Source organism: Crinia signifera, chromosome 1 (genome assembly GCF_055691185.1).
Source record: "Crinia signifera chromosome 1, ASM5569118v1, whole genome shotgun sequence".
NCBI lineage: Eukaryota > Metazoa > Chordata > Amphibia > Anura > Myobatrachidae > Crinia > Crinia signifera.
Window position 1 is genome coordinate 426,878,359 of NC_139217.1, and position 23,612 is coordinate 426,901,970.

General features: G+C 45.7%; 1 protein-coding gene across 4 annotated transcripts in view; it reads left to right on the top strand.

Annotated features, from left to right (window-relative positions):
- Positions 1-11,377: 11,377 nt before the first annotated feature.
- Positions 11,378-23,612, top strand: part of IQGAP2 (IQ motif containing GTPase activating protein 2) — a 276,016-nt gene continuing 263,781 nt past the window's right edge. For 3 of the 4 annotated variants that reach the window (XM_083151993.1, XM_083151998.1, XM_083152004.1), the window contains exon 1: positions 11,379-11,590. In XM_083151993.1, coding sequence (XP_083008119.1) covers positions 11,545-11,590 — 46 coding nt within the window. In that variant the 5' untranslated portion in view covers positions 11,379-11,544. Of the gene's footprint in view, positions 11,591-23,612 lie in introns of all 4 variants that reach the window. The other variant, XM_083151991.1, reaches the window with a different exon arrangement.

A 23,612-nucleotide genomic window follows, 5' to 3' on the forward strand; every position in this document is an offset into this window, starting at 1 on the left:
TGGGCCACAGAGCCCTAATAGTCCCCCTGAAGTGTGAAATGGCCCCCACAATTTTTAACGCCACCCCACGATCAACGTGAACCCGAAGCGTGGCGAGCGCAGCGAGCCCGCGAGGGGCGGCGGTACGCGTCCTCCGACCTTTTCATACCCCCACTATCCACGTCGGCGTGGAGTTGAGAATAGAATAGTGTGGCGAGCGCAGCGAGCCACCGAGCCCGAAGCGTGGCGAGCGCAGCGAGCCCCGCGAGGGGACGCGGATACCTTCACAGTTATACGCGTCCCCTCACGGGCTTCACAGGTGTCCGTGGCGACGCGGACACCTGTGAAGCCCGCGAGGGGACGTGTTTACCTGTGAAGGTATCCGCGTCCCCTCGCGGGGCTCGCTGCACTCGCCACGCTTCGGGCTCGGTGGCTCGCTGCGCTCGCCACACTATTCTATTCTCAACTCCACGCCGACGTGGATAGTGGGGGTATGAAAAGGTCGGAGGACGCGTACCGCCGCCCCTCGCGGGCTCGCTGCGCTCGCCACGCTTCGGGTTCACGTTGATCGTGGGGTGGCGTTAAAAATTGTGGGGGCCATTTCACACTTCAGGGGGACTATTAGGGCTCTGTGGCCCATTTAACATTGATTCCTATGTAAAAATCGCGGGCATTGAGCCAATTAACGCTAAAATCGCGACCAATCTGACTTTTAACATTGATCCCTATGGGAAAATCGCGGGCATCGCGGGCATCGCATCGCACCCGTTTTTTAGTGCATGCGATGGTCGCGATGGTCGCGATGGTCGCGATGGGCGCCGTGCTAGGTAAAGAGTACCGAATCTTTGTAAGACCTGCTTATATATGCTAAGGTAGGTATTTGTTAAACAGTTATACACATTCACTACGTGCTTTCATAGACTTTACACAGTAGCACACTCAATCGACACAAGTCGACATGTGTCAACGTGTTCACTCTAATACAAACATAGGTTTTGTATTTATGATACAATAACATAAACCACATCTAACACCTACAAAGGATGTTTCAGCAATGTTTTAATCCCATGGCCACTATTTTGCACATTAATTAATTCAATCAATTAATTAATTTTCATAATTATAGTTGAAAGGGAAGATATGCTGGTCCATATATGTGAAGGGTATGTCAGCGTACACGGACGTACGCTCACTCTCACGAGCGGTGCCATAAGCTGACTTTTCTATTGAAAACAATAGGGACCCGTCCGTGCAAGCTGGCGTACGCTCAGATAGCCGCAAGAAGTCGGTGGGAAGACGGCCGAGAGACGTCCGTAAACGGTGGTGTACGCTCAATTGTACGCCAGTTGTCGGAGTGTAAGGGCTGGCCCGTCCGTGTACGTTGGCGTACGCTCAATTGTACGCCACTCCCCTTTGCCGATATTTCTGGCCGTACGTATGCGGCTGAGTTGTGGGTGGACTTAACCCCAACGGCCGCGTACGGATAGCGTACGTTGTTTTGGTACGTACGCACGTTTGGCCGCACCGATCAGAATAAGCTCCCAAGTCTGAATTGGTTGATTTTCAACTTTGCTTCTGTTCACATATTGTGCATTTTGTTAATCAATAAAAAAGAATTTACTCTCACTGATGTCTGATTGGTCCCATTTCAATTCTATACCAAAATACAGTCTTTTTTGTTATTCCTCATATGTAATAGATGAACTTATACAAGACTGTAAATTGTACAAATCACACAGTGAATGTGTTGTAACCCTTCATTTGTAAAATGTGTTTAATTCTAATAAAAATGAATATGCAAAATTTTACTTTGTAGCTTGACAATGTCTAGGTCAACTCCAAATGGTCACGTGGTGAAGCAAGTTCAGATAACAACAGCATGTATAAAATTCCAGAGAGGGAGAGTGTTGACATTTCAGCATGGTCATACTCAGTCGGCACAGTCATACATGCAGGAGAAGTGGTATCAGCACACATAACATATGCTGATACCACTCGCCCCCATAACGGACTTTCATAATCTGCCATTCGGTTCCAACAACGTATTGAACTCAAAACACATCAACCCCTTCAGTGGCAATCCCGAGAATTTTCCGGGCTGTGCCTTAGTGCCCAGTCTGGCAGGCCCGGAAAATTCTCGGGATTGCCACTGTTTACAGCCGGGCAGCGCTGCTGAGTTCAATCACTGAACTCAAGCAGCTTCACGCTGCCCGGCTCCCTCCCCTCTGCGGCGCCGCCTCCTCCCTCCTCCTCCCTTCTCCTCCCCCCTCCCCTCCGGGTTTCTTATTGAAGTCCCCGGCGCCGGCTTATGACAAGCTGGCTGCCGGGGACAGGTACGCAGTGCTGGGGCGCAGGTCCGGGAAGCCGCTGATTGACAGTGCAGCGGCGCTGCCCGGACCCAGGGAACAAGTGGTGGTTTTTTGGAGTGCTCCCCATAAAAAACTCGCCCAGTGGGGAGCGCTCCCAAAAAAAAAACAAAAAACACTGAAGGGGTTAATCAGAAATATAATTTCTGCGAAATCCAGACCTCATAATGCAGTAATTTCTCAACAGAATTTGTAATATGCATGGTATGCAGTATATGATTAGTGTAGCAGGGACAGGATATTTGTACATAAGGGTAAGGTGGAAGATCCAGTTTAGCTTTTAGAGCAGTTTCCTAAACTGATGTGATAAAGATTTGGCTGATTAGCAGCACTTGTAGCTTCCTGTTATATGTGTTTCCAGGGCAGGAGGTCATTGCTCCGAATGTTTAAAAGCAGTGGGTGATAGGCCGGTAATGTAATGTAATATTATGTCAGGTGCTTTGGAGTGTACCATGACTGTGAAATCTGTGTTCGCTGTTTACCTGCTACAGACGCAGACTTCATCTATATCCAGCGTATGTGATTCCTTATCGCACTAGCTTAATGAAGAACTCTTTTTAATCCTGATAAATCCTTGATAAAGTATTGGATCAACATTCTTCAATGCTTGCCCACAGTTTTCAGGTTTATGTCTAATTAATTCTCCCTTGGTCCACTACCTCACCTTTACCTGTATCTCCTTTTTCATGCATTCTGCAACACCGTAGCCCTCTCACCTCCATGATACCAAAAAAATAGTCAGCAGAAAACACTGTTATTGTCATTGTGAATTGTATTTTGTATCTGTTCAGTTTTAATACTTTGCCAAGAGTCATGGTGGCCTACACTATGGTGACATTTCCCCTTGGAGAAGTCACTTGAGCAGTCCGGGAAGGATTGCATGTGATACTGTATATTGAATGCTTTCCTTTTTGCATGCAATACATTGCATGCATTCCCAGTCAAGTCTGCCCAGCTCAGAAGTAATCAAAGAGATTGCTTGTGCAGCCGATACGACTTGCAGGTTCTGGTACGATGCTGATGGGACCACACATCGCATTGGACCTGCTGTCATTCACCTGCAAATGTTTGAAATGTTTGTGTCCTTAATTACCATATATATTGAAATTACTATGTTTGACTTAAAATTCATAAATTTGGGAAACAGAAATATTCCTCCATTGTCTCGCAGGTTGTACAGTATGGCAACCCCCGTATTTTTGTTAAGACCAAGGCTGGTGGAAAAAACCATGATGCCACTGCATATACCCCCCCCCCCCCCCCCTCCCCACCACCACCACCTCACAAACACGCACACACCTATCCACCCGCCACCACCATAAGCCTGAGCTTGCTCTGATGCACCGTTCTAATCTCAGGTGGAACAGTACCGGCACTGGACAAACATATTTTTTACGTATGGAAACGGCACCCTCCACACCAAGGGAGCTAAACATGCGGCCTTCCAGCTGCTGTGGAACTACACATTTCAGCATGCCCGCCACAGGTTTGCTATTAGAAAAGCTGTAGTCCCAGCTGGATGCGCGAAGAGGGGGCAGGGCTAAAATGACACAAAATGACGTGGTTAGCCTCATTTTAGTCCCACCACCCTTTCCACAGACCAGCAAATTCCGGAATCTGTTTTATTGACTTTGGGGGGTTCAGGGGCTTTGGGGAGCATGCGGGAAACTTGCCCATTGTCCTGCGGTTGCTGGGAGGGGGACTTTTCGGCAGCCTCCCGGCCATATCGGGAGGGAAGGCAAGTTGAAATATGGTGTCTGATTGAGTCATTTACAAACATGCAACAGACACACTGTACCGTGCCTTCAGTAGCCCCACAGTCACAGGAATTAAATGCTTTACCAATCCAACTGTTTCATTTATAACTAGTCACAATATTAAGCATCCTCACTGCTTCTCAAACTCACACTTCACCTTTCAGGCCTAATTGACCGATTTTTCTGTGAGAACTACAGTATTATTTCCTCTGTAAAATAAACACTCCTTGTGGTTACAGAAAGTTCTGTGCTCATTATCCAGCCGGGGGACGCTGCAAACATTATCTGATAATAAGCAGGTATGTTCATTCATCGGTGAATTCCCAGCAATCATCGCTGCGTAAATGTAAAAATATAGAAGTTATCAGAATTCTAAACAAATGATGTGATGTGCTGGACCGAAATATCTTTGTACTTACATTAGCATTCATAATATGCATTCCTATGTAAATGGAATAGTATTTTGGAAGTATATTTATTGTCATATTGGGGGACATTTACATGGATTTGGCGTATTTGTAGGCAATTGTATACAAATACGACTGCCTACACGTATTTTCGGCAGCACATTCGTATTCGTATTTCTTATTACAAATGTATACACCATCGAAAGGATATGAGCAGTAATCATAGGTGCTGATTTATGTTTTTGCTGGTGGGTGCTCAAGCCAAAAATATAGGGGAGTGGCATCATGGGAAAGGGGCGTGGCCACAAAATAATACTGATTTCTATTATGAAGCACAGTTGTCTCCAATATTCAAATTATGGCAACAGTGCCAAATACATAAATGCCCCCACGGTGCCAAATACATAAATGCCCCCCACAGTGCCAAATACATAAATGCCCCCACAGTGCCAAATACATAAATGCCCCCACAGTGCCAAATACATAAATGCCCCCACCGTGCAGGTACGGTAGATGCTAAATTGTAGTGGGCTAAAGGACCTTCCACGCCCAGGGGAGGAGCAAGGCCAGGGGGGTGGCTTGCTCCTTCACTATCCACGCCACCACTGGTTGCCTTTAGTAACCAGCTTGCGAGCGAAGCGAGCCACCATGCCCGAAGCATGGCGAGCGTCCGTTTGGGACCCTTTTTCTGACCTTGCTCCTCCTCTCTTCACCCCCTCTGCTCCCCTGTAGTGTCAGGAGGTCCCACTACAATTTAGATCTAACCGTGCAGGTACATAAATGCCCACACAGTACCTGTGCCAGCGACGAGGGAGGGGGAGTGCAGTGGGACACGGGCGGGTGGGCCGCTGCTTAGCGGGTGGGTGCTCATAAATTTCTGTGGGTGCTCGGGCCCTCAAGCACCCACAGAATCGGCACCTATGGCAGGAATTACCATTCATTTGAATAGTGATTCCTAATTTACTAAGCGGCCGTAATATACTGCTGCTAATTGCTGCTAAAATACGTCTGGACAATACAACTCCTTTTCCAGGCATATCTGGCAGAAGCCTGCATGGATCAGTCAGATCCATGCAGGCTGCAGTGTAAAAAAAAATAAAAACAATACAATAAAAAATACGGCATGTGGTAGCCAGCTCCGAGCTCAAAGAGCCGGTCCTGGTTTTAAAAAGAATAGTGGTCCCCCGTATTTTGGGAACAAGGACTGGCCCTTGACCGCCGCTCAGGACCATTATTCTATGTGAATGCTGGAGTAAATCCAAGAGCCATAAATACATCTTCACTCCACTAAAGTTCCATATACACTGGGCATTTTTGCCCAGCACCTATGGTGACCGATGATGGGTGGACGACTTTCCATAGCATCATGGCTGGCCTGGCTGCTCATCTGCTGGTATTGCCAGCAGATGAGGTGCCTGACCAGCAATGATGCAGGAGCGCACATCAGTGCTCACCACTCATCGCTGCCCCGTACATACTGGACGGCTTTGGAGCTGGAAACAGTTAAGCTGAGCTGCTTGTAGCTCAAAGTCTCTCAGGCCCTTATTCTGATTGAGTCGGATGGCTCAGAGTGCAGACGGCCGGCCGATGGTTGGTGTTTGCGTATCTGCACCTGTGCGAACGCCTCACAAGTCCGAACACGGCGTGAGGTCCGTGCAGAAAATGTTCATATGGAACCATCCGAGCAGGGGGTGGAGAGGGGCATGAAGGGCTAATTTTGCTCATCACCATATGCATACTCCCCGCGTTTCATAGGCGTTCCCAGGAGAACGCTGGGTGTACGTATGGTAATCCGGCCGTGACGCACGTGTGGGGAGCGGACAGTTGACATAGCCGGATGCCAGCTGCCCGCCCATATCCCTGCTTTTGCACGGAGAAATGCCCGAGTGGTCTGCAGCATGGATGAAGTGTGCACATGAAAAATCCACTTGCGGTCCGTTCGGTCGGGGTCTTACCGCATTCGGATGGTGTGAGCGATCCGTACCGTAGGCAGGGCTAAGAACACTCGGTTCCTGTCCGAAAATACGCATCCACCCGATTCAACTAGAATAAGAGCCTGAACTAGAATAAGGGCCAAACAGTTACAGATTAGCTAAAGCCAAAATGACCATTTACTAAAAAAGCCATGTAAATGCTCTAATGCCCACCACACTTGAGGGGTTATTCTGGTTGATTCACAAGTCCACCAAACTCTGCCTGGTGAATGCCGGGCCGCCAGCCCCTCCCTCCCCCTGAGGGGATGTTCTGGCGGGCGCCGAGCAAAGATGACAGGGGCTCCATCTGTAGGTGTGAAAATTACCATTAAAACTTTTTCCATTCATCATAATAAACTGTAATGTTTACATTATGTAGGAAATATAATATAAATATAATTTTTTTACACAACATTTTTTTATTGAATTTATATAACAAATGTGAGCGATGCTGGCATTTTTAGTGTATATTTTGCGTATCTCTCACAGAGATGTGGGCACTCAAGGGATAACACTCTGTGTCGTGACAGCCAGGGAGTGAGTCTACCAGTGACGGGTGTGAGGGGAGGGGTCTCCCACTGCACCTGTGCAAGATGGTCACAATAATTGATTCTATAATAGATACAGAACACATTCAATGCCACAAATGCTTACAGTGAGTCCACTACAATAATTTTATTTACCTCTAACAAAAATGCTATAGTGCCAAATAGCCATTGGGACCTCTGGTAACTTTCCTAAGCCTGGTTAGAGGGTTATCCCTAAGCAAATGTTTGACACTGTGCTTTATATTAAATAACCATTTAACTATGGCGTACATCTCATTAACACCTAGCACACAGTGAATGTTATCTACTATCTCTGTTGAAATTACCTAAAAAATTCCAAAATAAGAAATCTGCATAAGCTCTAGTCAAACCAGCTAATACAACAATTCGCCTCATTATACTGTACTTTAGTTTTCTTATGACCCTGAAAACAGTATATAACAATATGTTTGCCTGGGAAAACAAGGCCATGTCCATGGAAACCTGGTCAATATGGGAGTCCAGGTACATAAACCATTGTATTACACTCACAGGAATTGGGGTGGGGGGGGGGGGGGGGGGACACACGACACAGGACTAGGCAATATAGCATAGGTTAGGGTTGAGCTCCAGAGGGAGGGAAAGTCAGGGTGCGGGGAGGGAGGGTTAGGCGCTAGTGCTGGGTACACACTTGCTGATGTCGTCAGCGCCATGGTGAGTACACTCTAGATGATATAATGTGGCCGCTTACCCATTACATTTAGCAAAATTATTCATAGTATCATCTAGTTAGGGTTAGGCACTAAGGGGGTACAGTTAGGGTTAGATGGTGGGGGGTGGCAGTTAGGGTAGTCACTAAAGGGGGTAGGATTAATTTGCTAGTGAGAGAGAGTAAAGGCCCCCATACACTATGCGATTTGGGTCCGATTTCATCCGATTTCGATGGATCGGGCCAAGAAATCAGCCCAAAATTTCATATGTATGACATCCAATCACAGGTCTTGGTGTCATGCAGGAATTTGTGACTTTGTAAAAAGGCCACCGACTCCTCCTCCGTATGCTCAATCTAACAGCTGACTGACTACGCTAACTGCGTACCACTGACTGATTACGCTGTCCGCGGGAACACTACGCTGGATCTGAAAGGGATGCTGGCTACTGACAGGGACACTCAGAGTGAACACTACGCCGATTCTGACAGGGATGCTACGCTAACTACGTACTGCCTACGCTGGTCGCGGGAACACAGCACGCTACTTCTGACCAGAGGCGTAGGGAGGGCGGAGCCACCGGAGCTCATGCTCCGGGCGCCAATTGGTCGAATGGCGCCGCCGGCCCGCCCCCCCTCCGCAAATGATCCCAGTCTGCAAGTGTCACGCAAGCAGCTGCTTTACTATACTAACGGGCAGCGTGCGCAGCGCCGGCGGCTGCCCTGCCCGGCGCCTGCCTCCTGCCCTGCCCGACACCTGCCTCCTGCCTTGCATGGCACCTGTCTCCAGCCCTGCTCACCCGGTCCCTGCCGCCAAGTGTCCTGCTGTGCTGTATTTATCTTTATATGTATATATATTTATTTACAGCATGTTATATAGTGCAGCAGATTCCAGTACAGTGTCTTATATAGCGCAGAAGATTCCGTTACAGTGTCTTATATAGGGCAGCAGATTCCATTACAGCGTCTTATATAGCGCAGCAGATTCCGTTACAGCACCTTATATAGCGCAGCAGATTCCGTTACAGCAGGGGTTCCCAATCTTTTTTTAATCAAGGCACCCCTAGAGTATCAGAATTTGTTTACGGCACCCCTAGGCCAATTTTTTTTTTTATTAAATTGTGTTTATTTGCGATTCTTCGTGTCAGTTATGTGGTAAATGGCAGGGTTTGCTTCTGTTTGTACACATGCTATGACTGGCAGCCACCAGCACAGTTTTTTCTCATAAATAATTAACCATTAATAATTTTAGTTGGTCCTGGGCCACCAACCCAGGGCACCCCTGCAAGTGTCCTGAGGCACCCCAGGGAGCCACGGCACCCCGCCCCCCCTCCGCAAATGATCCCAGTCTGCAAGTGTCACGCAAGCAGCTGCATTACTATACTAACGGGCAGCGTGCGCAGCGCCGGCGGCTGCCCTGCCCGGTGCCTGCCTCCTGCCCTGCCCGGCGCCTGCCACCTGTCCTGCCCGGCACCTGTCTCCTGCCCTGCTCGCCCGGTCCCTGCCGCCAAGTGTCCTGCTGTGCTGTATTTATCTTTATATGTATATATATTTATTTACAGCATGTTATATAGTGCAGCAGATTCCAGTACAGCGTCTTATATAGCGCAGCAGATTCCGCCAGTGTCTTATATAGCGCAGCAGATTCCGTCAGTGTCTTATATAGCGCAGCAGATTCCGTTACAGGTTGTTATATAGCGCAGCAGATTCCGTTACAGGTTGTTATATAGCGCAGCAGATTCTGTTACAGCGTCTTATATAGCGCAGCAGATTCCGTCAGTGTCTTATATAGCGCAGCAGATTCCGTTACAGCATCTTATATAGCACAGCAGATTCCGGTACTGTGTTTTATATAGCGCAGCAGATTCCGTTACAGGTTGTTATATAGCGCAGCAGATTCCGTTACAGCGTCTTATATAGCGCAGCAGATTCCGTTACAGCATCTTATATAGCGCAGCAGATTCCGTTACAGCACCTTATATAGCGCAGCAGATTCCATTACAGTGTCTTATATAGCGCAGAAGATTCCATTACAGCGTCTTATATAGCACAGCAGATTCCGTCAGTGTCTTATATAGCGCAGCAGTTTCCGTTACAGCATCTTATATAGCGCAGAAGATTCCGTTACAGTGTCTTATATAGGGCAGCAGATTCCATTACAGCGTCTTATATAGCGCAGCAGATTCCGTCAGTGTCTTATATAGCGCAGCAGATTCCGTTACAGCATCTTATATAGCACAGCAGATTCCGGTACTGTGTTTTATATAGCGCAGCAGATTCCGTTACAGGGTGTTATATAGCGCAGCAGATTCCGTTACAGCGTCTTATATAGCGCAGCAGATTCCGTTACAGCACCTTATATAGCACAGCAGATTCCGTTACAGCACCTTATATAGCGCAGCAGATTCCGTTACAGCACCTTATATAGCGCAGCAGATTCCGTTACAGGGTCTTATATAGCTCAGCAGATTCCGTTACAGGGTCTTATATAGCGCAGCAGATTCCGTTACAGTGTCTTATATAGCGCAGCAGATTCCGTTACAGCACCTTATATAGCGCAGAAGATTCCGTTACAGTATCTTATATAGCGCAGCAGATTCCGTTACAGTGTCTTATATAGGGCAGCAGATTCCATTACAGCGTCTTATATAGCGCAGCAGATTCCGTTACAGCACCTTATATAGCGCAGCAGATTCCGTTACAGCAGGGGTTCCCAATCTTTTTTTAATCAAGGCACCCCTAGAGTATCAGAATTTGTTCACGGCACCCCTAGGCCAATTTTTTTTTTTTTATTAAATTGTGTTTATATGCGATTCTTCGTGTCAGTTATGTGGTAAATGGCAGGGTTTGCTTCTGTTTGTACACATGTTATGACTGGCAGCCACCAGCAGAGTTTTTTCTCATAAATAATTAACCATTAATAATTTTAGTAGGTCCTGGACCACCAACCCAGGGCACCCCTGCAAGTGTCCTGAGGCACCCCAGGGAGCCACGGCACACAGTTTGGGAACCACTGCGTTACAGTGTCTTATATAGCGCAGCAGATTCCGTTACTGTGTTTTTTTAAGTTTTTTTCTTTTCAAATGTAACATGCCAACACATGTTAGCCACCCCCCCCCCCCAATTAATCACGGGGGGGGGGGGGGGGGGGGGCGGCACGAAAGGGCTCGCGGGTGGCGATCGGCACATCGGGAGCAGCTCTGATGAGAGCGCCTCCATCTGTACATTGCTCATATCGCTCAGCAATAGCTACATATATATATATCCTGGTCAAACACTTTATAATAAATGAATACAAATAAATCATGTATATATTTACAGGGAATGTGATGCTTGAACACCAGGAAAATGGTACATGGTTTTCTTCTAGGCTGATTCCTCCCTGAACATCTGCAATTATTCAGTGATCTCTGTGTCAGATAACATTGCAGGCTGTGCCCCTTTTACACCAGAGAGCCCCTAGCCTGCCAAGTAACCAGCGGAGCTTAAAGTCACCCAGTTTTATTATCATTTCAGATTTGCTGTGCGATAAGATAATAAATCTCCAAGTAGGTGGCGCTGATAGGTCAGTGGAGCTCTCACACAAGAGAAAGTCTACAGAAGAAGGAGGAGGGGGAGGGCGCAGGCGGCAGCAGCACAGGGGAGAAGGAGGAGGAGGAGAGAGCTCCCATACTGACACTGTTACATTGCAGCAGCAGCAGCAGCAGCAGCAGCAACAGGCAGGAGAACAGGGGTCTGACTGCACAATCCAGGGGCTCATCTACCCGGGTGTCACACTGTGGACAGGCACATTTCCACCAGTGGGAGAAGCAGCAGCTGCAACAGGATGAACCATGAGGATATCTCATCATTGCTCAGACCCAGATATGGCTGTAAGTGCAATTCTTTACCCTTCACACCTGCATCACCTGGTGCAGCAGTGGGGAGCCTGTCCTGAGTGGGAACACCCACGTACAAAGTGTCATATAGCTGCACCATGCTCACCTGGGGCATGCCTCACCTGTTGCTCCAAAGTCTGCACTTGTGATCAGCAGGCATTGTTCTCGTATTTGTTTCTCAGTGGAGTGGAAAGTTTCTTTTGGGGGGAGGAATGGAAGTGGGTGACGGTTCTCAGCCATGTGTGAAACTGTTGATTTTAATATGCAGTAGTTCAGGGCTTGCTGTGCATTCAATTGCGTGAATACAAAGGGTTAACAATGTGACAGTGCAATTGTAACATAGTAGTTCTGTGTTGCCATTACAGCATCTGGGCAGAATGAAGTTTTAGGGGACCTTCAATTTGATTAGATTGCAAGCATTTTATTCTGCAGAATGGGTTTAGAAATGTGAGTTTGGAGCCATTGTACTACATAAAGAGATTTATTTATTTTTTTGAATGATAGTCTTCATTAATTTAGCATTGGAGTCCATTGTGCTAAATAGACATGCAATGTCAAAGTGAATGAGGCTCTTTCTGAGGGTGTTTAGTGTGTCCCTACCCTGCTGTGATCATCATATATAAAGGATCCTATCGATTGTGTCACTTCCAGATTAGAATAACAAAGTGCAGCAGTGTTGATTGAGCAGGATCTTTGTGCAGAGTTCTGCGCTCAGCCACACTGTCCTTGGCTGTACCTTGGCCAGAAATGTTCCCTCCAGCAGCAGATTCTACATGTGGTAGATCACAGCACACAGGATCTCACACCAGTGCTGCTGCTGCTTATAACTAAAGGAAATTGCTGCTATCGAAAATGAGTGTTTGCATGGAATGCGAGATCATTATCGATAAATAAACGCGCTTTAATGGTAAAATTATTTTATTTAATAGTTCCATCCACAGTCGCAGCATTCCAGAGCATATTCTTCCAGAATATTAGTGTATGTATGTGTATATATAATATTACACACCATGGGCCAGATGTACTAAGCTTGAAAAGTGATAAAATGCAGAGTGATAAACAGTCAGCCAATCACCTCCTACATGTGATCTCACAGACTGTGTTTGAAAAATGTCAGGTAGTAGCTGATTGGCTGGTTGTTTATCACTCTCGATTTTATCACTTCTCAAGCTTAGTACATCTCGCCCCATGAGACTTATAAGGTTGGGTGACCATACACTTTGTTTTCTTTTTTTTCCAGCTTATTGTAACATGGCGCTGTGAGATTATATTGCTATATGGTGCTTAATGCTAATTAAAGCATCTTGGTGAATCAGATTGAGATGTTCTTTATGCCTTATGGCCCACTGCTGTAATTTTGTGCTTTATATTAATTAGCATGCTTTACATTGCATAGAACTGGTTTTGAAAATGCAAACAATGGGCTAGATTCAGTTCACTGTGATATGAATAGCACAAGAAAGGAGGTCCCAGAGCTATTCAATTTTCAGGAATTCTGGTTACTGAGCTTTAAACCAGGCTCTCCGTCTCCGTCGCAGCAACCAGTGTTCTCCTGCCGTGATGGCGTTTGCACCACACGAAAGGCAGGAAACTCTATTGCGCCAATAGTTTAGTCGGATTTCTGCTCGCATCTCCAGAAGGGTATGAGCTGGAATCCTCTAATCGGGCTTAATAGCGCAGTCACTTGAATAGCCCCAGGACCTCCAGCACAGCGCTATTCATCATGCTGAATTGAATAAAGCCCAATGTTTCCAGTAACACAATACACCAGTGGTGTGCGTGGTGGTGAAGCACAGCATTTCCTGTCATACTAACATATATGCCGGAGTTTTGAATTGATAAAGTAAGTAAAAAATACAAAGAATATATATTAAAAAAACTTATTTTTATTATTCTAATAATTTTTATAGTCAAAACTCTGGAGTAAAAAGTCTATGGCAGGTGAGGCAGTGCCTCACTTGGCTACCTTTTCTGCACATCTCTTATCAAAACTCATTGAATCTACAGCAGTGTATACTGCTGCACATGTGTATAATGCTGGTATGTACCTAATGGCTCATGTGTTGTGTGCATATCTGGCTCTGGTACTTGCCAGGGACTCTGCCATTTACCTCGCCACATGTCCCTGCAATACATGTAGTAATATATGCGTTGTCAAGCCTCACAGTAGCGTTTGGTGGTTTAAAGTCTATTCCATCACCACCTGAACACAACACAAAATGCTATCCGCAAAAGTTTTGATGGGCACTTTCACTGATATTTGTAGTTGTATTTTCCAAATTGGTCCAAATACCAGTGGGCAGGGGTTAAAGTGAGAGGAAATGGGGTCGAACCAGGTTCCATCACCTCTAATACCCCTTTCACACTTATCCCGTGTTGATCCCGGAATCTACCCAGGTCAGGACCTGGGTAGAAATCCCGGAATGCTCATCCCGGGATATTCTTTGTAGACCCTATTACACTGCGCTAAATCCTGGGTTGATGCGCGTTCATATGCATCAAACCCGGGATATTTTTGCAAGTGTGAAAGGGGTATGCTAGTAGCGTTAACTAGTTCCCCCTTCACCACAGCCCTGTACAGCAATTCCAACAGAAACCCTGTCCTAGCAGTTTCCTTTTCTGGTACAGTGTATGTAATGTCATGCCATCAAAAGTTACTATTTGCTGTGGGCATTATGTGTAAGGGACACTACTACAGTGGGCATTGTGTATTGTGTAACTCTACTGCATCCCATACATGGTTGAGGAATACTATTGTGTAGCTTAACATGAACAAGGGACACTACTGAGTGACGTAATGTTAATAAGGGGCATTACTGTGTGTCATAACATAGTAAGGATTACTAATATGTGGTGTAATATGAGGGTGGTTTGCATTTGCACCCTGGCACTCCCCCAGGCTCACCTAATGTGGTATGAAGGGGGGGGGGGGGGGGGGAAGCTCATACACACTTGTGCCTTCAGTCAGAAACAACAGTGCATTATATGTTTTTTTTATACCTCTTCACTGCCAGGGCATCTAGCACAGGCTAACTCAGTGTTGGCCATCTCTTATTAGAAGATGCAGGGATCCCATGCAATTACAGAATACTTACAGTGCAGCGCTTGATGCCAATTATGATTTCTTTGTCCTTGAAAATGTACTTGACATTTATTGCCATGCATTAGACTGTCAAAGCCAATAAGTACAATAAAATCAGGCTAAATTGGCCAATAAAAAAAGCAGGAGTTTAGCAGACCACCAAAAGCTGTGTCCGTGTCAACCTCAGTTGGTGTTTTAAATACATTTTAAAAATGTCAGTGGGTTTGAGTCCTATCACAGGTTAACTTGGCTCTTTCCCTTACACTGTGTACACTGTGGGGTGTCGACTGCAATACGCTGTGGTAGGGGCAGGATGTTATGTAGGGAGGAATATTTATACCGCTTTTACACTTGTGGCAGTATTCATGCATCCTATATATTGCTATCACAAATATCTAATTGGCAGATTCAATGAAGCACAAGGTTCTGGTGAAGCCTCACGCAATGTGGGCTGAGCTGCCCCCACTGATTTCTAAGAGAACCTTATAATTAATATATGTGTATGAACCCTGTGTTAATTCACCACCATTATGGGCATTGGGGGTGAATTCTGGTTCATTCGCTCGGATGCAAATTCGCATCCTTGCGAGTGAACCAGAATTACCAACCACCTTGTGGTATGCCGGCCCACCATTCGCAATTTGCGTACTTTGGACTGGTTTAAATGGATGTTTTACATAAACCCATCCATCCGCACGCCACTGGGACTGTCCCACGTTTTTTTTTTTTATCGAAAGATGTGGAAGGTGCACGCATATGTTAGGTTGCTCTGAGCAACCTAACATATGCGTGCACACTCAGGGGGAAGTGGGCGGGCAGCTGAAATCCGGTGATGTCAGCTGCCCGCCCCCCATATGTCCACCATGGCCTCATTAGCATGGGAACGCCCATGAAACACTCTGCGTTCCATATGCTGATGGACAAGCCCCCCCCCCCCCCGCAATGATGGGTGCGTGCACCCAGCGAACTATTTGTTTTCTGTGAGTGCACGCACCCAGCGCATGCACATTTGCCGAAAGACGCATGCGCAAAGTGCAAACATCTGCCATGTGCAGACGGACCTGAATGAGGTCCATGGTCTTGATACATAAGCATACAAGCTGCAAAGGGACCTCAAATATTAATGTTTTGTATCCATAGACCAATTTCATACCTGAATAAATTATTCAGAATTTTTTTTCTTGTAAGTTTACTTCAGTTGGTATAATGATATCCCTCTCTGACCCACCAGGACATCATTCTTGCCTAACCCATGAGGTAACATAGATCTATATAGATATAGCACGTATCCAAGTATTGAGGTTGACTTGGATGCACACTTGGAGGGCCATGTGTTGATAGACTAGACTTTGAGTGTTTTTTATTCATTGATCAAATTACATCTTATTCATGTGTATCTAAAGGTATGACAATCTTGCACAGAAGGTTGACCGAATAATCCATGTGATTTTTGAATATGACAAGATCCATAGCTGTCTTCATTGACCGGTCAACCCGTATGATTCCTTGTGCTGTGTATATAAGGGATACTTGTTTTGTGTCTCATTGATGCCACTAGTGCCTGAAGAACAGAGCAGCTCACTATTGGCTACAATACAGACAATGGCTGCTCTGCATGTTGGTGACAGGTACACCTTCTTACCTGCTAGGATTCCTGAGCGCACGTATGAGGGTTAGGTGATCTCTTCTATGACCACACATTTTAGAACAACTTGGCAAATAAACACTTGAACATTTGTTGATCATTTCAGAATCAGCTTTATTGGCTAGGTATACTAGGAATTTGTTTTCGGTTTGCTGTGCAGCAGCCAGGTGGGAAACAAGTAAACAGCATGCGGTATAAACAATAAGCAATATAAACAGGTGGGGGAACATGTACAGTCATATAGAAAGTTATTCCAAGGGGACACTGTTATACCCCTTTCACATCGCACTTTTAAAACGGTATATTGCCATTTTTTTTCTATTTTAAAACGTTTAAGGCTGCAATGTGAAAGTGCCAGAGTTGATTTACCGGTTAAAGTTAACCGGTATTTCAACACGGTTAAAAAGCAGAGTCCTACACGGTTCAAAGCCGTGTTTTGGGCAGTTTGAACAGCTCTATTTCAATGGCTTGAAACGTGTCCCTTGGGGGTTAAACGGGTTGAATGTTTAAATGGTATTAAATGATTTTTAAAACTTTTCACCTGCAATGTGAAAGGTCTCAAGGCTCAGACCCGTTTTAAAGTCCCATTTAAGAATACCGTGTCATTACCCATTTCTGCAATGTGAAAGCAGTATTAGATTATGTGCAAAGGGTTATGGCCCGACTAGACAGTCATGAGCAAATTCACGTGTCAACAGGTGAACCTCTTGAGGAAAGAAACTTTTTAGGCTTCTGGTGGGAATAGCCCTGTAGCGTCTTCCTGATGGCAGCAGATTAAACAAGCCATGGCCAGGATGTAGTTGGTCCTTGACTATCTTCGTTGCCCGCTTTTCTGCTCTGGACAGGTACAGATCCTGGACAGAGGGAAGGTCTGTCCCGATGATCTTCTCCGCAGTTCTGACTACCTTTTTGGAGTCAGCATTTGTCTCTCTCGCTGATGGAGCCATACCAGACAAGTATTGAGGAGCACAGTACAGACTCCACAAATGCGGAGTAGAAGAGGAGTAGAAGCTTCTGTGGGATGTTGAACTTCCTCAGTTGCCTAAGGAAGAATAGCCTCTGCTGCGCACTCTGCAGTAATATGCGGTCTCTTGCAAAATCATCCAGAAGTAGGGTATCCAATTGTGGGATTTAAAAAAAATCATTGGTTTGGGGCATTAGTCAGAGCCTGTGTGTTTCTTGTTGTGTGTTTTTTTTTTTTTTTTAATGCCAGGCAGCGCTTGAGACCTGCAGCAATTGTTCAGGTGCTGCCCCGGCCCCACGACAGCCTGTCCTTTCAGCTGCAGATCAGGACTGCAGTGCCAGCACGTAGGCTGCAGCCAGACCAGAGAGGATCTCAAGGCCTCATCCCTACTGGAAGTCCGGTCTCTGGACTCGTTGGGAGTGCATTGGTGGTACCTGTACTCCCACTGAAAAAATATTGCAAATTCTGACATTGAAGAAAAAAACACCATCCTCTCTTTCTGGTAGATACAGAATGACCTGTAGACCATGCATTATAGCTGTGGAGATCTCAGCAGCTGTAGGACCAATGCTGTTAGACACACGGCAGCCATGTTGGGGTACTGGACTGTCACACACGTTGGGGACGATTTAGTTAGGGAGTGCACCCCTTGCTGGCTTTTTAAATGGGCATCTAACGGAGATATTCAATTGTTTCTCCGAAAAGATGGCCCCTAGCATTTAACAGGACTGACCGCTCCAGGTTTAGCTACACAAAGCGGCTAAACCCTTCTGAAGTTCTTATTTGGGTGTCATGAAGTCCGGGTTTGAGTACAAAAACAGCAATCGTTTCACACGTTTTTTGTGGGCATTCAGTCAGTGTGAGAAAAAAAAATATGTCTAATTGAAGCAACAATTGACTACACGTCTTTCATCTACAGGGAGAAGCATTAAAGGGCTATACTTCCCCTACCAACCTCCAGCTCTCTTCTGCTGTGGTTAGGATTTCACACCAGTCCCCTCATTATAAACACATGTAGGCTCTGACGTGTGTGTGGGGGGGGGGGGGGGGGGCTTCTGTGCTGCACTGAGCAAGTGCTGCCCCTAGGCATGTGCCTGACATGGCTATTGGGAAATGTACCACTGTCTAGAGCACAGGTTCTCAAACTTGGTCCTCAGGACCCCACCAAGTGCATGTTTTGCAGGTCTCCTCACAGAATCACAAGTGAAATTATTCGCTCCACCTGTGGATCTGCCGGTGACCTGGAAAACATGAACTTGGTGGGGTCCTGAGGACTGCGTTTGAGAACCCCTGGTCTAGACATACCAGATAAAGCAACAGTGGACATTTTGTATGCTTCTGTGTTTTCTTTTATTTTTTAGTTGAAGCATGTTTTATACTTGCTTTATAGAATGTCAGGTTAGTGTTCTTTTTTTTTTTTGTTATTGCAACACTTTTTTTCATTTATTTGTAATTTTCATGTTTAAACCCAAAATCAATTTTTATTCCAGAGACTGGGAAATTATTATTTGACTGCTGCTTGACTTTTATAGCTTCTAAACCATCTCCCTTGGGAAAACACATGCATCCGGTGCATGATTTGTACAAGCCTTACCTTGCAACGGAAGCCATACTGTAGCCAACGGTGTCTGCATGTGATATGTACACTTGTACTATGAACTGCTGAATTATTTATTCTGTAGATAAGGGCGGTTCCTGCTGCTTTTGACAGTGTTACCGAGCACAACGTGAAGGTTTCCTTTCTCTGCAGAGAGCTAGTCAGGAAGTGGTTTGCGTGTCAGTAACTGCTCTTCTGTGACCAGTCAGACACAAACTAAAAACATTATTGGCGGTTTTATTGTTATTTGATTTTAAATTGCCTCAAGGTCATCACTATTATAATATGAATTTCATTCATATCGGTCTCCACCCTAGTGAAGCTTACAATCTATTCCCAAGCACATGGAAACAACAGGATTAAGTTCTTGTCAGAAGCCAATCCGTTGACCAGTAAGATTTTGGTTTGTGGGAGGAAACTTACATTACTATGGAGAAAACATAAAAATTCCGCACGTATAGGTGGTGATTAGTTTTCTTGGGGCACCCAAAATAATAGGTGCTTGTTGGAGCAATTCAATTGTTGCTCCAACTGGGTGCACATTAACTCTACCACACCAGAAAGCATTGGGCTTAGCTGCACAAAGTAGCTAAACCTGACTTCAACAAGTTGCGGGCAGTAGTCTTGTTTGGGCATTCAAAAAGATCACTTTTTGCACTCTTCTCCTCACCAATTAGGATGCTGCGTGCATAAATATACTTTCAGTGGTGATTGTGCCCAAACAGCAGCACAATTGAATTGCTACCCTCTAGTGAGTGGGCACGCAAATGGCAATTAAATCGCTACCATAGTGCCTTGGTTAAGAATCGAACTCTGGGTGATTCAGTTTTGTTTGCCAAGCACATTTGGTTTCCTAATGGACAAAACCGTGTGCCCTGCAGGTGTGGCAAATGTATTGTACAGAGAGTTAGATTTGGGTAAGTGATTTTGTTTCTGTGCAGGGTACATACCGGCTGCTTTATTTTTACACTGCAATATAGATATCAGTTTGTACATCCCACCCAAATCTAACTCGTTCTGTAAGGCAGTAATGCCAACCATACTGCCCAGTGCTGACATTGTATCCGTCTCCAATATTTGTGCAGCCACTACCGATATCTTTGCATGGCATTTTGCAGCCATATGACGGGGGGGGGGGGGGGGTTTGTAATGTGCACAATGCTTAAAAGGTGGGACCCTGTGAGGGTATTGATTGTAGAGTCAACAGCATTAAGGTTGACATGCGTTGGGTCAACCACTGAAGGACACATGGGAAGGTTGACATGGGCTAGGTCGAACGTCAAAAGGTTGACATGGGGTTTTTGACCTGAATGTCGTCAGCCTATATGGACACCATATCGATATTGTGCACCGTGTCCCCTCGAATGGCCATCCATACTTCGGGCATACACAACTATTTTGTTGCCACAAAAATAGACAAAGTAAACCTCGAGCGCTAGTTCCTGCTGCTGTTTTTCCTCAAAAAAAAATTGTTCAACTGGATACTATCACAAAAATACAAAAAACGAAACGGATTTCAAGGATTACCCACAGCGCTGAACCCTTTGGATCAGAGTGAACCTGATGTTTGTATATAGTTAGTAGAGAAGTCTGTACTTGAATCCAAAGAGAACACAGTCCACTTCTTAAAAACTCCAAAAATATTTATTCAGAAAAAACATGAAAAACTCCAATAAAAAATAAACAATAAAAAATGGCTTCCACGTAAAAAGGACACACAAAAAAAGGTAAAAAATTTTCCTCACAAGACAAAGTCACTGCACCATCTAGGTAAGGGAGATCCTGGATATAGCAAACCAGACCTTTCCTAGGTCACTTCTCTATGTCCAAAATCAATCTCATGGAAAATGATGTTAACCCCGGGTATTCCCTATGAGTTTTTTGGGCACAGTCTGAAGAGACCTTTTCAACGGCCTGGCCCCTGGGGCACAGAAATAGAGGTAATAAAGACACTCTCACCCTTTTGCTGTCGATCACTGGTAGGGACCCTCTTATCCTTCAGTTTTAGGGGTGACACAGGTCAAGTACAGACTTTTCTTCTAACTATATACAAACATCAGGTTCACTCTGATCCAAAGGGTTCAGCGCTGTGGGTAATCCTTGAAATCCGTTTCGTTTTTTTACAACTATTTTGTTCTTCCACCACGCCCTAGCGGATGGTAGGGCATGAAATACCGCCTGACGACACATGTCGGCTAAAAACAAAGTGAAAACCCCAATGTTGACCTTTTTACTGTCGGCATAATGCTTGTGTTGACATAATGACATGTCTACCTAATAACATGGGTGACCTTCCCATGTGTTGACATCGGCTCACGTTGACCTAGTGACCTACCTCCCCTGTACACTATTGTTGCCCGTCTGACCAGTGACTTTTTGACCTTATGACCAACCATACATTATATTGAACCAACAACTGTTATTTGACAACAGACACATTCAGGTATAGCTGCTATTTAAATGTTAGCGCTGATGTTCTGTATAAGTGGGTAAGTGCAGGAACCCTGTTCCTATTCTTTTTCCAGCATAATTAAGCACAGTACGCGGGCTGGCTTCCTCCAGGCAGATCGTCCACCATAATAACGAGGTGAACATGCCTCCGAATATTTATGCCGTCTTCTCAGTAATCTGCTGGGACCGGTAAAAAACAGAAACGCTTAACAGAAAGGAGTATATAAACGGCAGATGTGAATGGCAGCTCTAAAGCAACATTTCTGCTGTGTAATTATGTTTATTTTCTTTTTTTTTATGACGAATTTGTGGATCCCTTTAGCAATTAGAGATTGCTTCCTCTCTGCTGGGTGATTCTAATAAAATAAATCTATTCTGCAGGCATCCAGTGAGCTCCGTGCTGACTCGCCCCCAATGTGCACATAATATCTGTGTGTTTGTTTACCTGTCAGATTTAAGAAATCGGATTTTAATTAAGTAATGAATGATTTGTTATGGGGCCTACACATGGTGAGATTTCACTGAGCGATGCTAGATCACACAGTGCTGCGCACCGATGTCAGCGATGTGTGCTGGGCGATCTACCAGGGCCAGTGTTCTCCGGTGAGAGCACTGGCCCTGACCGGATCAGGCTTGTAAAGAAATGACGCACGATTTGACATTTTTTTCCCACACAATTTATTGTACGGCTGTGTAGAAAAGGGCCAAGTCATACTAGTGTATGGCCACCTTTAAAGGACCAGTAAACACAAACTACTTTTTTTGTATAAAAAAAGAAAACTACTGATCAAATTCCCAAATCTGTATGTAAAAGTGTCAGGAGCTTCCCTCAGTGCTTTCCTACCTCTAAGTCTGTCTGTTGTTACCCAGTTTGTTTTATCACTGTCTACTATTGTAAAGCGCAACGGAATCTGCTGCGCTATATAAGAAACTGTAAATAAATAAGGTATGAGACGGAACCTCATTGTGGGGGGCAGCTATTTCCAGGCATACAGCAGACTTCCTGTCAGTAAATCCATTGAAGTGCAGTAAATACTAGTTGCACCCAGATAACAATAGATTTCTCTGATCTACAAAGTGAATGTAAACACATGTTCTGTATGTGAAATATCCAGTTTAAATACATTTTTACATTTATTTATGTCTTTTATCAAGGGCAGTGTTTTGGTAACCAGGGGAGGGGCACTCATTTTTGTACAATACACTCATTTCACTGCTGCTCATTAAAATATACACTAATATCACAAAATGATTTATGTTAAAATTATACATATCAACACAATACAGTATGTGATCATACTGAATTATTTTTTATATTTAGGGTGTACTGATGTAGCCGGCCACATCTTTGCAGGGGATGGCGATTCTCTCGCCATCCCCTGGCGGCGGCCGTCCACCACCAGGGGCGCGCACGCACCCTGTGGTGATGGAGCTTGGCTGGGGTCCCCGCTGCCTCCCCCCCTGAACTGGGCAGAGTCTCCCTGAAGCGGAGACGGGCAGAGAGAGGCTGGCCAGCTGCACGTGCGTCCCAGTCTCTATCGCCGGCGCTCGCCAGTGAAAGGGATATGTCAAGCGCCGGCCAAGGATGGCAGCGGCTCCATCTGTATATTAAAACTTAGAAATTGATGCTTCCATATGTATGGTATTTTTGCGCAATGTATGTAGTGGAGTGATTTTATATTGTTCCTATAGGAATTGGTGCATTTATCTTAGTTGGTGTAAGCTGTACATTTGAAATGCAGCTTTAGCTGACTTTGACACCTGGCTTAAGGCCCCCATACACTAGCCGATTTTGGTCAGATTTCAGCCAGATCAGTCGGATCTGGCCGAAATCGGACCAAAATCGGCTAGTTTTGATGTCCCCTCAGATCCGATGCGCGGACCCGTGCGCATCGGATCTGCGTCGGGTGGTCGGACCTGCTGCACGTCCGACCACCCGACTTGGGACCTAGTGGGGCGGCGCGGCGGTAGAGGGAGCAGGGGGGGCTGGGGACGCTGCGGGGGACACAGGCGGCATAGAGCCGGGCAGGGGGAGCCGGCGGGAGCTGTCAGTACGGAATAAAAAAAAAAAGCCCATACAATGAATGGGCGGCCTGTGATTGGCTGAGAGAGCGCTCAGCCAATCACAGGCTGCCCATTCATTGTATAGGCTTTTTTTTCTAGCACTGACAGCTCTCGGCTCTATGCCGCCTGTGTCCCCCGCAGCGTCCCCAGCCCCCCTGCTCCCACCAGCAGCCCTGCTCTGTAGGCCCCCCCCCCCCCCCCCCCCTGCTCCCC